Below are 16,342 nucleotides of genomic sequence, written 5' to 3' on the forward strand. Positions count from 1 at the left end.
CCGTAACGATATGCTAATGCGTTCATATGCGTAAAATACAGAATTTTAGCACAAAATTCAAAATGGTCGACGCCCAAAATGGCTGATATGGGAAAATTGGATATCATTCAACTCAGCATGATTCATGCTTGGGATGACATGTACCAAGTTTGGTCTGAATATGATAAAGCGTTGCAGAGATACAGCCTTGAGTCCAATTTCGGTGCTCTACGTTAATTTAATTTGCGTGTTACTAGAGAATGGTTGTGTTTATCAGAAAGCTTTTAATAACTTTTTGTCAGCATGGACTGAAGATGATCTGATTTGATTTTCATGAAAATCAAACGAAGCGTCTAGGACGAGTTCGAAAACGTATGTTTTTCGCAAAATTCAAAATGTTGGACAAACCATAAGTCGAAACCTAGCATATTCTCAAAAGTTTTTTAAGCGCTAAATCAACACTTCACACAAACCATAAGTCAAAACTTAGCATAAGTCAAAACTTAGCTTGACCCCAAATAACCCAAATAACCCAAATAGATTTTGAACTCACTGCTGAATTTTGCACACTAACATGTACACTGTTGTTGTAGATTATCTGGCTGTTTGGTGACAGATGAAGGCTGTGCTGCTCTGGCATCAGCTCTGAGTTCAAATCTTTCACACCTGAGAGAGCTGGATCTGAGTAACAATGACCTGCAGGATTTAGGAGTGAAGCTGCTCTGTGTTGGACTGAAGAATCCAAACTGTCAAATCATGATACTGAGGTTTGTGTTTCACATTGATTCATATTATAATAATAGTTTGTGACATGCATATCTATATTTCTCGTTTTATAATTACATAATTATAAATACATCCTTTTATAATTATCAAACTGGACAGAATAAAAAAAGTTTATACAGGGTCCTCCAGCTACATCTAGGGTACCCCTGGAGAAACACACCTGATTCAACTCATCAGCTTTTTAGTAGAGACTTCAATACCTGAAATTATTAGCCACTTTTCCACTGTCGAGCCAGTGCGAGCAAGGGCTAACAATGTGCCAGGCGCAACCAATAGCCTCGGACCTCAATCACACAGGCTAAAATCAAGTTGCGTTTCTACTGTCAGGCCAGTAGCCCTGCAGCACTGCCCTATAACCCGACCTTAACACAACTTCATGGAAAAATGAAGTCTTGAAAATCAAACAAAGCGTATAGGACGAGTTCGAAAACGTATGTTTATCGCAAAATTCAACATGGTGGACAAACCATAAGTCGAAACCTAGCATATTCGCAAAAGTTTTTTAAGCGCTAAATCACCACTTCACACAAACCATAAGTCAAAACTTAGCATATTTGGTATCGTTGGACTCAGTAGGGATTCAGGAGTATAAGGAGATGACTCCCGTGAAAATGAGCTGAACACACCCAAAGTTATAAGCATTTGAATATTTGATTTTTACCACTAGGTGGCGCTGGCTTGAAACTTCTCAGGCTCCTTCAGGGCATCGTGCTGATGACCCATACCGAGTTTTGTAACGATACACTAATGTGTTCATAAAATACAGCATTTTAGCACAAAATTCAAAATGGCCGATGCCAAAAATGGCTGATATGGGAAAATTGGATATCATTCAACTCAGCATGATGCTATTTGGACAAACCAAAAATAGCAAATAGCAAATAGCAAAAATAACCATTTTTCGTATCTCCGGACCAGTAAGTGGCGCTGAACCAAAACACTGCATGTAGCCTCTGGTCATGCTTGGATGACATGTACTAAGTTTGGTCTGAATATGATAAAGCGTTGTGGAGATATAACCTTGAGTCCAATTTGGGGTGGTCTATGTTAATTTTATTTGCATGTTATTCAAGAACGGTTGGGTTAATCAAAAAGCTTTTAATAATTTTTGGCCAGCATGTTCTAAAGATGATCTGATTTGATTTTCATGAAAATCAAACAAAGCGTCTAGGAAGAGTTTAAAAAAATGTGGGTTTTTCGCAAAATTCAACATGGCGGACAAATTATCATAACGCAAAATAGGATCATAGGATGCTTTAGAATTGGCACGAGCCACGGAATCAGAGGATGAAAGAATTTTGTTTCTAACCATTACCGTTCAAAAGTTATTAGCACAAATGTAAGTGCAAATTTGGACAGTTGGTGGCGCTAGAGGGATTGAGTTAGAGACTCCAAATTTGCTATGTTGACATTTCAGAGTATCCTCTATCAGTGTGCCAAATTTCATAACTTTCCCACAAGCGGTTCTATGGGCTGCCATAGACTTCCTGAGCGGAAGAAATGGAAGAATAATAATAATGCCAACGGATACAATAGGTGCCTACGCACCTTCGGTGCTTGGCCCCCAATAACCCAAAATAATAAGAATAATAATAAGAAATAATAACCCATAATATGCTAATTTGTTTTGTTGGGTCACCCAAAATAGTGACACATGTTTTTTTCCCCCCCTTTTACAAATCTTTAAGACATTTATGCTGTAGGTTAGAATATGTGTCACCTTCATTTGTTACATCCACCAGCTAGAGTGCCCAATGAGGGCACTCTTCTTGACTCTTTATCTCCTCCATCATGAACTACATCTCCCATAACCCATTGCCCAGACTATGATTACTTCCACCTATTTAGTCTATTTAAGTTCTGTGCTTCTATCCACTCTTTGCAAAGTCTTGTTAGTGTTAATACTATACTGCATTTCTGAGCCCTTTTATTTTTGTGTTTTGATCTTCTGCCTGTTACCTGAATTGCCTTGTTTGCTTGTTTACCGTCTTGCCTGTTTTCCTGGACTCTGCCTGTTATTTGGTTATTCTGTCTACCATGTGTATTTGAACAAAAAGTGTTGTCAAAATGTTGGCAAAAGTGTGAATGTTTTTGGAATATTCCAGTAGTTCAAAAGGTCCATGAACCGCAAACATTTTATCTAAAGCCCAAAATTGTTTTATAATTGTAAAATTTCATAGAGTGCAAAGACAACCGCAGCTCCATGTGTATGTTTAAGTGCCAGTTCTATATACTTTTAAGTTTTAATGCAGACAATCAAAACAGTTTTAATTATTTTAGCACCTCCAGGCCCAAAGCTAAAATCTTATTCATCTGCATGCCTGACATGCCTACAATTTTGGTTTCTTGGGAATCTTGTTCATGCTAAATATTAGTCTTTGGTGTGAAAGAGCTTTAATGTTCAACAGCAGAGATTGTGTCATTCACTACCCCTTTTGTGTGTAACGGTGATTGGCTGCTAAGTGATTTTGAACTCACTGCTGAATTTTGCACACTAACATGTACACTGTTGTTGTAGATTATCTGGCTGTTTGGTGACAGATGAAGGCTGTGCTGCTCTGGCATCAGCTCTGAGTTCAAATCTTTCACACCTGAGAGAGCTGGATCTGAGTAACAATGACCTGCAGGATTTAGGAGTGAAGCTGCTCTGTGTTGAACTGAAGAATCCAAACTGTCAAATCATGATACTGAGGTTTGTGTTTCACATTGATTCATATTATAATAATAGTTTGTGACATGCATATCTATATTTCTCGTTTTATAATTACATAATTATAAATACATCCTTTTATAATTATCAAACTGGACAGAATAAAAAAAAAGTTTATACAGGATCCTCCAGCTACATCTAGGGTACCCCTGGAGAAACACACCTGATTCAACTCATCAGCGTTTTAGTAGAGACTTCAATACCTGAAATTATTAACCACTTTTCCACTGTCGGGCCAGTGCGAGCAAGGGCTAACAACGTGCCAGGCGCGACCAGTAGACTCAGACCTCGATCACACAGGCCAAAATCAAGTTGCGTTTCTACTTTCGGGCCAGTAGCCCTGCAGCACTGCCCTATAACCCGGCCTTAACACGACTTCATGGAACAACGTCACCCAACCCCAACGTTTTACAAGCTGACTGAAAACTAGCTAGATCGCAACATGAGCATGTCAGAAGTTAATGTTTGGTCTTTACTTAAAAACTTAAGATTCCAACATCAGTATTTGACCAATTACAATAAAAATGTTACAGTGATAGTAATTCATTAATATTTGTGCACATCAATCATGCTGAATCAAACTGGTATTTACCATTTCATATAAAAAGCCTATTCAGCTGCACCTGCTTCCATTTATTTGCGATCACACATGCTCAAAACATCTCTATTAATAAATAAATCATTGCTGCGGTAATGACAGCTTGTGTCGGTGAGGACACAGTGTTAATGACACATGTTAAAAATTTAACCTTAGCAATAGGTTAGTGTATGAAAAGCAGTAACAGACAAAAACAGAAGGTATTTTGTCAAAGACAGTAAAGGTATTGCAGTAAAGACTGCGTTAAACTGATTTTCTTGTTTCTAAAACTAATACATTTATGAATTTCTATTATAACAACAAACTAATTTGAGGTCTTCAGTATTTTGTTTTGTCCTCTAGTTTCTTTTGATTATCTTCTTTTATGATTTGTCAGTTTATCTGCTCTTTTTTAATGCTCTTTTTCCATAACTATTCATATCTGTCAGGGTTTTTTTCTCATTACCTCTCTGCATTTCTGTCATCTGATTGTAGATGGTATCATCTAGGGTTGCAAAAATGGCATGTTTATATTTAGATCACAATAGACTTAACATGTGCAATATACACTGATCAGCCACAGCATTAAAACCGCCTGCCTTATATCATGTTGGTCCCCCTCATGCTGCCAAAGCAGCTCTGATAGGTCAAGGCAAGGACTCCACAAGACCTCTGAATGTTGTCCTGTGGTATCAGGTTGTGAGGTGGGGCCTCCATGAGTCAGATTTTTTCATCAAGCACATCCCATAGATGCCAATTGGATTGAGATATGTGAAATATTGAGATCGAGGCAACACCTAGAACTCTTTGTCATGTTCCTCAAACCATTCCTGAACAATTTTTGCAGTGCGGCAGCTGAAACAGGCCACTGCCATCAGGGAATACCATTGCCAATGTCTGCAACAATCTTCAGGTAGGTGGTACGTGTCCAAGTAACATCAACATGAATGCCAGGACCCAAAGTTTCCCAGCAGAACATTGCCCTGAGCATCACACTCCCTCAACCAGCTTGCCTTCTTCCCATAGTGCATCCTTGCTGCTATCTCTTGATCGAGTGGTCAAGTTCTGACACTCATGTGCCCATTGTATGCACTTTCAGTGGTGGACAGGGGTCATCATAGGAACTTTGTCCGGTCTACTGCTAAGCAGCAAACTGCTTTTCACTGTGTGTTCTGACACCCATGGGCACCATTAGGTTTTTCAGCAATTTTTTGAGCTACAGTAGCTCTCTTTTGTGTGATTGGACCAGACTAGGGCTGGGCGATATGACAAAAAAATAAAATCTCGATTTTTTTTTTCAGAACTATTGACCGATTCACGATTTCGATTTCGATTTTTCTTTTTTTCTTTTTTTTACTGTTTAACTAGTCAACTTAAAAACTTTACAATATGATTTAAGTAACATTCTCTTTGTTAACTGTAGTGAATTAACTCAAAGGGAAAATATTAATAATTATTCATAACTCATTATGATTATTAATTATGATTAATTATGAATATGTGAATCAGTTAATCAGATTAACTTGATGTAGCTACATTAAAATTAATATTACAATCAATTAACCTGTTCGTCCAGTGAACACTCAGTGTTAATTGTTTATTAATTCTAAGAAATGTTAATTTCCAGGTTATGGAAAAACAACATTCTTATTGTACAGTACTACTCAGAGCATGTAGTCAAGATCTAAATCACTTAAGAGGCAATTTATTAGCAGACGGAGTCAGAACCAATATGTATTGTGCACAATCTTTATTAACTATCTCACAAACTATCTCTCATAACTAAACTAACAAACACATAACATACACGCAGGTCACACACATACATAGGTAAAAATGAGCAATGATAGAGTTTAACCGGAAGTGGGACCGGAAATGGAGCTATGGGAAAAAGTCAAAGACAATCTGGAAAAGACAATCTGAAAATCATCAGTTTCCTCAGTAATAAAACACCTTTGCTGACACAGGTGGTTTACAAATTAATACTAAATCGCTGTTTAGTGTTCAAATGTACGATACCTACAAGATGCCTTTAGGTCGAGGAGCATCGGATTTGCAGGCTGAGGAGTCCTTGAAGATTCGGTTCGAAGTTGTAATCAGTATTATGAAACAGCTTAAGCTGTTAATTTGACTCTTAGTGGGGAAAGAGTTCTTTCTCTCTCTCATAGATGAGCACATATCTGGGTTGCAGGCCTAGGCCTACAGGCTTTCCAGGCCCACAGGCCTTGGCCTGAAGAGGCCTGGAGCAAAAGGGGGACTCTTCATTCGTCCAAGAAGCAAGAAGGAGAGAGGGTAGGGCGTGGTGCACTGGCTTTTAACCTCTGGTCAAAGTCACACCTCTTAGGGTTGACCTGACCAATGAAGATGCTGTATTTCCGGGCGACAACACGCCTCCTGTCAGGGCTTTTACGACCGAGCAAGATTAACTGGCTGAGTTTTTGAAGAAGAACTATTAAAGATTCTTGTAATAATGATGTGTTGCATGAGGTATCGACATATCGCATACACAAGCATTTAAATCTTCTCGATACGAACCCATAGACACTAAACATGGCATAATTGAGGCTACCTTAAATGTATCATAAAACATGTGAATACAATACTGAGTACAGTACAACAAACAGTAATAATGGATACCATTTCCTGGGGATGTGCATGTTAATTTATAGAACAGTCTGTCTATAAATTAATGCAGGAAAGTCTGTTTTCTGTGGGAAAGATATAGGTTTTCTGTGTGTCTCTTTGTCTCTGCTCTTCCATGTGGCAACCAACATTCTTTAGCGCAATAAAACTTGTAACTGAGAACTTCTCGGGGGATGGGGGACAGACCCCAGAGTGAGCTTTAAACCATTATTGGTTAACTATAACAAATAATTGTGTCTGATTTGTCTTAGTCGTTACATAACAATCTGGTTAAAAAAAGTTCCATTCCAAGTCCACCACACATGAAGTGATCAACACGGTGTAAATGTAAAACAATTGGTTAAATATCTTTGCAGAAATATGCCTGAAATATGAAGACAAATGTTGTACAAACTTATCTTAAACACATCATATATACTCAGAAATAATATAAAATAAGAAAATGCTAAATATTTCTTAGCCAAAAAGTAATAGCAATAAATAACACCAGTAATAGGCTATTATTAACAGCAAATGCTTTGTAAAGACAGAAAACAACAGCTTTCAGCCATGTCACCATCATGCAAACATGAAATATCAAACAGGTTTACAGGTGTTTGCATTCCATTGCACCATTTGTCCTATTGTTTTTCATGTTTAGCGGATATGTTTAGGTGTTGCACTTGTGTCTCGCATCTTTTGCAGCGTCTCACCCATGAAACAGCATTCTAAAAACATGGCGGTCAAGATAAAAAAAAGCTCAACTCGCGTTTAATAACTTTGCCTTTTTTTCTCATTCCACTGCCTGCATCTCATTTTTATAACGCAATAACGCATTTCTGAATGAACAGCCGCTTAAGAATAGTGATGTGTTCTACGTTCATAGAGCGTCACATAAGAACGGTTAATCAGGCGCGCCGGCGCCATCAAGAGGTCGGATCATTTTCTTCTCCTTATACGGTTATCATTGCTGTATTGTCAAAATGTCCAATTGTAATGCTTGCTAACATTTTTATTCAAAATCACGATTTCTCGATTTAAAAAATAATAAAATTGAGGCAAATCATTAAATTCAAATTAATCGAAAAAATCAGAAAAATCGCCCAGCCCTAGACCAGACAGATGAGCCTTTGCTCCCCATGTGCATCAATGAGTCTTGAGCAACCATGATCCTGATGCCAGTTCACCTTCCTTGTCCTTCCTTGCACCACTTTTGGTATGTACTAACCACTACGTACCGTAAACACACCACAAGATCTGCTGTTTTGGAGATGCTCTAATGCAGTTGTCTTGCCATCACCATTTGGCCCTTGTCATAGTCACTCAGATCTTTTCACTTAATCTTTTTACTGCTTCCAAGTTATGAAATTCAAGAACTGACTTCACTTGCTACCTAATATATCTCACCCCTTGACAGGTGCCATTGTAAGGATATAATAATGATATTCACACCTGTCAGTGGTTTTAATGTTGTGATGATCAATGTTATATACAATATAAAACTTGAATTTGTCTCTACCGCAACACATGGTCTTTACCGCAACACCTAAAAATGCTGCGGTAAAGACATGTTGCGGAAATGTTTGCTAATATTGCTGATAACTGGCAGCTAGCAAGGTCTGATATATCACTTTTGACTTTTAGCACCACATATACATGTATTCAACATTAATATAAATTCATTTTTAAAATTTAGTTCAAAATACACAATTACTAAGCTGAATGGACACATAATAAATACTTAAGAAGAAAAGATGATCTTTATTTTACTTTTCTGGATCTTGTGAGTGACCTAATGGGGGTGGCCCAGTCTTTCAGACATGCGCACACATGCTAATTTCTGTTTCCATAGAAACTAGTTTTGTTTGGCTTTGAACAAATGTCAGATTAAGAGTCTTTTCTCAGTGTTGTGGTAAGGACTCAAAACTGTGGGACAGGTGTATTTAGATGAAAAAAATCATATAAATGTTTAGTAAACAAAAAAAGATCTTTAAGATGGTGTAAAGTAATATTTATATGAAACTAATTAATTTAAAATAATGTCAAATTGTAAAAGCATTAGCTAATTTTACATATTTCAGCATTGAGACCACAGGTGTGGACATGAGCAAAAATGGTGTTTGGACCTATAAATGCTTCATAATTTTTCATTAAATCATATTATTCATTCATTATTTTTTTAAGTCGAGGTGTGTAATGGCACTGGGTTTATATTTATGAAGCTTTAAATTACAAATTTTAACATAAACCTTAAATTTCACTACTGGGACTTAAAAGTGCCCGTAGTTGCAGAAACACCCATATATAGAAATGGAGTAGAAATGGCTATCAAATAACAAATATCAAATTTTTATCAAATAATACAGCATTAATAGTGGTTCACTTCCGCAATTTGGTACGTTTGCGTTCATATCAGAAGTGAACCGTACTGGATTCGTGAGTGCCCACTTGAGTACAGAAGACAGTGTTCACATCATCCAAACGTACCGAACTCTGACATCAATCGAACTCGGGTGCGCAACAAAAGTGCTAATGTCAAGTCAAGTCACGTTTATTTATATAGCACTTTTTACAATGCAGATTGTGTCAAAGCAGCTTTACATTGATAACTGGTATATAATTTTGGCTGCACAGCAGCTCTTAAAGAAAATGGTGTCATTATCCATCTTAAGTAAGTTCAGTATTGATTCATTCCGTTGTAAGAATCAATAGTTATTAATTTAGTTAATTTATCTATATCAGCACTGGAGTAAACAGTGATGTCATCATCCAGCTCAGTTCAGTTCGCATACAATGGTGTCAATGCAGGCAGATCAAAACACTGTTGAATATCAAATGTCAAGTGTCCACCAACAAACAAGCCAAAGGCGACAGCGGCAAGGAACCCAAACTCCAACAGGTGACATCAGGTGGCAAACAGGTGTTAAAATGGAGAAAAAAACCTTGGGAGAAACCAGCCTCAGTCGGGGGGGCCAGTTCTCCTCTGGCCAACAGTGAACAGTGCTTTATTATGATTCAGCTATCATAAGTCCGATGGGATCGCAACAGTCAAAGTATTTATTCTAGTTCCATTCAGTTGAGGATCGTATTCATCACGCCGGTATGGACGGTTTGTTGAGGAGCTGTGCCACTGGCTGTCGTGTCGATGAGGCCTTCACAGTGGATGATCTAGTTGACTCAATCTCTGCTGACACTTCAGGGCTGCTAAGCAGTTTTCAGTTTTAGCGCCATGTTGCGTTGATTTCATGTCGCATTTTTATTGCCTGGTCAGTAGACGTAGGTCGTAGCAGCAAACACTGTGCGTTGATCGAGCTGAATTTCTGACACTGTCAGAAAATGATCGTAGGCTATCTTTGGTCACAAGACTGGGAAAACGGGCATCTTTGAACCTCTCTCATTGTACGACATAGGACCACCGATTAAGAGCCATGATCACAGAAATTGCCACGATTGTTTCATGATGCCAATCTTTCGTGTGGGACAGCCAAAAATCGTGCAGTGTATCCCAGGCTTTAGACCAGGGGCGGTTTCTTCATTAGGGCAATAGGGCGACGCACCACCAAAGTGAGAAAGGGACAGATTTTTTTCAACCACATTGTTACGCTAGCTGTCACTGCTAGGCTGTTTTGTTCTGCCTCTGGATATAGGCTATAGCCCAATCAGCATCAATCACGTTCTGTGGAGCACTGCCTCTTTTTGGACGATTTCACTCTGGCCGAGATTTGCCCCGAGTGCTCCCATAGACTTTTTTCGAACTGCAGGCACTGCAATACATTCTCTATGGGTTCCGGGAGGGCTAGCACTAACGTGCTTTCGTCATCATATGTAACCATAACTTGTGCAGCGATTGGTGGAAATGTCTCTATTTATAATATTTAAGCTAAAGTGACATCCAATAATATCCTCAGTGCATAACTTACATTTCACAGACATTTTCTCCATCTGTAAATGTTAGAAAGTCGAGAAAATATTTCCATTTTGCTGTCCAGGAGACAGGAGTGGAAGCACAAACTTCCGTGAACGAGCGCCACTGTGCGCATGCGCGCCAAACAAATGGAGCGCAATAATTCTGACTAAAATATACATTTAGCTAAAATATTTGTTGTTGATTATTTGTTTTTGTTTGCGAACATAAATGTGCCATATGTAGAATTTCGAAACTACACCTAAGTGTATTTTTATGATAGCAGTAACTGTAAAGTGATTATTGTAGGGTAATCAAAATAGACTAAAAATTAGTCTGTGGTTTTTTTTTATTTTCAGTTTTAGTTTAGTGAATGTAACTTCTGCTTTAAAAAGCATTATTTTGTTTTTAGATTGTAGTGTCACAATGTTAGAATGTAGGCCTCATGTAATTTGACCCCTTTTTTGCACATAATAACATAAACATAGACTACATGGTTACATTCATGTTTGTTTTCATAGCCTTCAATACAAACATTGTTTGTAGGAAAATATTGGGCAGGATATGAAATATAAAAAAATAAAAAAATAAAAATGAAATTAAATACAGATTTTATATCGCCCAGCCCTATGGCATGCTTTAAATACTGAATTTTCCATGTTTTAGATAAGCAGTAGTGATACATTACATCACATTATTTAACAATTAGCCCATTCTGCATCTCTAATCTAATTCTTTTTTTTTTTTTTTTTTTTTTTGTGCCGCCCCCCCCCCCCCCCCCCCCCCCCAAAAAAAATTTAGCACCAGCCGCCACTGCTTTAGACCAAATCTGCGGCAATTAAGAAAAAATGCAAGCTCCTCCGAATATTGTGGAGTTAGCTTGATTTTGCGATAAATTTGAGGTAAAACTACATTCCGTCTAGCTTCCTTCCCTTCACACCGGTGCACTGTCATTTCACCCTAAAACCCAAACTTAAAGTCAAAATCAGCACAATCAGTAATTGTTGTAAAATATAGTCTCTACTACTGTTGCTAAATTGTGGAACATTTTTGATAATAAAAAGAGCTATTAAAGGCAAAATAATCTGCGATAAGACAATACAAACAAAAATATGTCAAAATGACTGGCTTGAAGAGTATTCACTTTTATATCTTAAATAGGTGTAAATAGTTGGGAGAAAATATGATGTGTATTATTAGATTTGAATTCGGTCTTAAAGTGGAAGCGGTCTAAACCTGCTGACGATTGTGACATTAATGTGAATCAAACAACAAATGGCAAAAAGAAAATTATTCACAGCTCTAGAATGATTAGCTTTAATAAGCATTAATCTATCAATTGATACAGTGAAAACTTATGCAGTGTTATTACATTTGATTACTTTATTAGATTTCTTTTGTTGGCTATATTACTCACCTGAACAGTAATTTTAGTTGACCTTCCTTAAATTAAAGCACTGTTCATTTCATTTATATCTTTATTTTATAGTATATTTATTGTATTTATTTGACCATTTGTTTCTTTGTTCTTATTCTTATCTTATCTTATCGTGTATGTAAAACACAAAAAAAATGCCTGCACACTGGTGCTTTTACAAATAGATGTTTTATATTTGTTTTGTTCAAACATTGCTGTTTGTTTTGCTATAGATATTTATTTATGTTTCAGAATATAAAGAAATGCTAATTATGTTCTTAATTTATTTCTTTGTTTTTATAAAAAAAATCTAACAAAAAGAACCGATAAGAATACAGTTAAAGTACCAGATCGATAAGCAGTATCGTTAAGAGCAGTAAGACCATTAAAGGTGCAATGTGTAAAATTTAGGAGGATCTATTTACAGAAATGCAATATAATATATATAATTTATATAATAATATAAAGACCTTACATAATGAACCGTTATGTTTTCATTACCTTAGAATGAGCCATCGCTATCTCATACACCGCGGGTGCCTATATGTGTCAGTCACCATTTTGCGCTGGCAAAATGCTCTACAGAGCGCACTTCATCACTATGTTCGTTGGTGTTTTTAGAGGCAGCTTGCATCGTCACTACGTTAAATACGCACAAAGAAGTAATAGTAGCAGTAGTAGTCGTCTGGCAGAGACCGTTCTTTGTTAGAAGTAAGAAGAAACCTCATTGCTTGACTTGCTACTCTCTGCTGTCTCAGATGACGTCATCTTTGTCTTGTGTCGGCCAGATGGCCACCGTAGCTTCTCTATGTGCTTCGAAAGGAAGGGGTGAGCGCCATTGGTTGCAGTTCACAACCTCACCGCTAGATGCTGCTAAAATTTTCACACTGCACCTTTAAAACCGTAATGATACCCATCCCTAGATGAGAGAGACATTTAAAATATGTATGAATGATTGCAGTGATTTTGTAGGGAACAGCATCTTCATAGAAAATAAACAATTTTTAAAAAAGCCTAAACATTACTTTCTATATTTGACTATTTGGGTAGTTAATTAATACACAGCTTGATTCCATGATACCAATTATATAATCCTCTTCAGTCAATTCAGGCTAAAATCTTAACATGTCATGATGTTAACCCTCAAAAGGGTCAAACCTTGGCTGTTCACAGTAGTTTTTGACCAGGAACAGTGAAACTTTTTTAAATGAAGAAATATAACACTAATTTCCTTGAAGTAGTAACAAACAATATGCACTTTTCACATATTTAGGTCTTATTTATGTGTACAATTCTACATTTTTGTTTCACCATTATTTGTATAAGCAAATATACAAATTTTAAAAATTAGAGAATTAGATAATAGATTGCTGCCATCTGGTAAAAAAAAAAAATAATAATAACTTAATGTCAAAATCATGTTATGACAATAATGGCCAGTAGATGGCTGAAGTATTCTATGAATCTCCATACATTTGGATATTTATTTAGACATTAACCAACATGTCTAATTTTTGTAAGTTTTGGCAAAAATGGAACCAAAATGAACAAAAATGCTTTTTTGCAGCTTTGAGCAGTAACCAATCACACACGTTTCTGCTGAGCTAATGAATGCCATGGCCAATCAGAGACATTTAAATTAGTCACTGCTGAATATGCTTGAGTTTTTTTCAGTGCGCATAACAACAAATGGAGATATGATATAAGAGATTCATTTTGCACAGTAGACAGTTTCATATGTTAAAAGGGGGTGTTAAAAATTACTGTGAATGCTAAGTGCATTTTCATACATTTTGATTTTTTGAACTGTAAAATTCTAACACTGTGCTATCTTCAAATGCAAGGTGTTATTTTTTCAGAAAACAAATGGCTTTCAGTAAATTACAGTTATCACTATGTGTGGTGAGTTTGTAAATAGACAAAAAAACAGGAGCAAATTTACTGTTTTTATTTACAAAAAAATCAGGAATGAAAGAATCTAACACTTCAAATTCAAAAAATGAATTATAACATATATGTACCAATCTTTTTTGTGACAATGGGGTGCACAGTTTTCACTCAGGAGCCTTTTTTTCATATGCACACACATTAACACATGCACGCATCACACCACATGCTAACTGTGCATTCACACTGCAGCCGGCAAGAGCGCCAAAGCAGCCGGAAGTAATTCATTTTCAAAGTGAGCTGGCGGCGAGCTCCAGTCAGCAGCGGCGTGGCGTGTCTTGGACGGTGTGGGCGTAGGAAAGTTGAGTTGATTCCAGAGAACGCAGTCGTGTAAACTTTGGTTCCGACCAAACATTAGTAGGTTCCCATTAGACTCTCATGCGCCCAAACAAATCTCTGACGTCTTCACCACAGGTAGAGCAATGCCACACCAAACGCAACAACTTGATAATCCATAATGATGTGAATTTGATAAAAAGTGCAACACTATTTATAGGCAACATTTTTGTATTTGGGTCTTCCTCAGTCATCCATTGCTCGCCTCCAGATGGTTCAAAATGCAGATGCAAGGATGTTAACCAGAGCAAAGAAATTTGACCATGTCACCCCAATCTTAGCATCGCTAAGCATCAATTGGCTCCCAGTCCATTTAAGGATCCAGTTCTGTTGTTTGTTTTTAAAGCTCTTGATGATCAAGCCCCCTCTAATCTAAAAGATCTTCTTATTCCACATTCATCCAGCAGATCCTTAAGGTCTTCTGATCAGTATCTCTTGTATGTCCCTCGATCACGTTTAAAAACCAAGGGTGACAGAACTTTTTCAGTTGCTGCCCCTCGCTTATGGAATCAGTTGCCACTGGATATTCACCTTGCATCTTCTATTATCATTTTTAAGAAGAGGCTGAAAACGTATCTTTTTTCCCAGGCGTTTTAATCTAATTTTAGTACTGTGTTATTGTAGTATTGTCTTCTATGTTGTTTTATTCTGATTTTATTTTTTATTTTTTTTCTATACTCTGTTCAGCACTTTTGGTCTTGCTGTGTTTAAATGTGCTATATAAATAAAAATTACTTACTTACTTACTCTTTGAACACTTTCCAGATCTTGAAAGTCACAAACTTATTTTAGGTGGTGATTTTAACTGTATACTTCACACATTACTGGACCAATCCAAAGCCACATGCATAGCACTTAGTAAATCAACTCGATGTGTAAATGAGTTAGTGCAAACTTACGGTATCGTTGATGCATTGAAATATATAAACCCAACATTGAGACAATTTTTTTTTTTTTTTTTTGCAGCCCATCAGATCTATTCAAAGATTAACTTTGTAGACAAGGGATTGTCACCATTACTTAGATCAACAGTTCCCAAACTTTTTCTGCTGGGCCCCCCTTTTGTAGAAAAAAATATTTTCACGTTGGTACTGCAAATCTTTTTGAGGTAATTAAAATGTCAAATTAATATTTTGTGTTAAATTATTTACTTATCTGTCATGTGACTGCATAATTAGGTAATTAATAATTATGCAGAGTGGTCTTGGTGTCACCCTGCAGAGGTTTCTTTTGCATAATAATAATAATAATAATAATAATCCGCTGACTGTACACTATCCCTCAGCCTTGCCGCGCCCCCCAGTTTGGGAACCACTGAATTAGATGATGTGAATAGATAGCTGTGGAAACAAGCAGTTTTCAATTAGTTACAATATATGCTATTTAAAGTGTATTTAAATAGTGTTCACATTCAGTTTATTAATACTATTCCATTAATCTTACCCATTTAATTTTTGTATGACTGACAAATATGAATGATGTTAGGGCTATACACATCAGAGCCATGTGACAGTATGAACATAGCATGCTTTTATGGCCCTGATGGATCTGTATTGAATTCTACAAAATAAGTTTTTACATTAACTGTCTCTAATTTTGAAGATATTTTCACAGAAATAACTGGGCAGAAACTATGTTGCAGGCTGTTATCACAGTTATACATAAAAAAGTAAAGATCGCCTAAAATGCTCACACCGCCTCCTAGCAGTGAATCCTGTTGTGTGGTCTATTGATTCAATTCAATTCACATTTATTTGTATAGTGCTTTTCACAATATATATTTTGTTGTGACACTGTGTTAAATGATTTGTGTTACTGTGATTATTATTTTCTGGGAAATCCAGTAACATCCAGCCACAGCCTTGAAATCGACTGCAGATGAAATAAGACATTAGGGGGCTGTTTACACACCTTTTTCAACTAAAAAAAGGAAAATGCATTTTGACCATTATTTACACGACAACAACGTTTTGGGGGCCTGAAAATGCAAACTTTTGAAAACGGGTTTCGGAGATCAAGTTTTTATAAACAATATCGTTATCATCCCCGGTTTAAACCACAAAA

The 16,342-nt window shown here is 36.7% G+C and overlaps 1 protein-coding gene across 8 annotated transcripts in view; it reads left to right on the forward strand.

Moving 5' to 3' along the window:
- LOC127508047 (NACHT, LRR and PYD domains-containing protein 3-like) overlaps positions 1 to 16,342 on the forward strand; it is a 38,431-nt gene that overhangs the window by 13,244 nt on the left and 8,845 nt on the right. For 4 of the 8 annotated variants that reach the window (XM_051885579.1, XM_051885580.1, XM_051885578.1 and 1 more), the window contains 3 exons: positions 573 to 746; positions 3,284 to 3,457; positions 4,900 to 4,965. In XM_051885579.1, coding sequence (XP_051741539.1) covers positions 573 to 746; positions 3,284 to 3,457; positions 4,900 to 4,965 — 414 coding nt within the window. The remainder of the gene's footprint in view (positions 1 to 572; positions 747 to 3,283; positions 3,458 to 4,899; positions 4,966 to 16,342) is intronic. The other 4 variants (XM_051885582.1, XM_051885581.1, XM_051885583.1 and 1 more) reach the window with 4 other exon arrangements.

Source organism: Ctenopharyngodon idella, chromosome 3, assembly GCF_019924925.1.
Source record: "Ctenopharyngodon idella isolate HZGC_01 chromosome 3, HZGC01, whole genome shotgun sequence".
Taxonomy (NCBI): domain Eukaryota; kingdom Metazoa; phylum Chordata; class Actinopteri; order Cypriniformes; family Xenocyprididae; genus Ctenopharyngodon; species Ctenopharyngodon idella.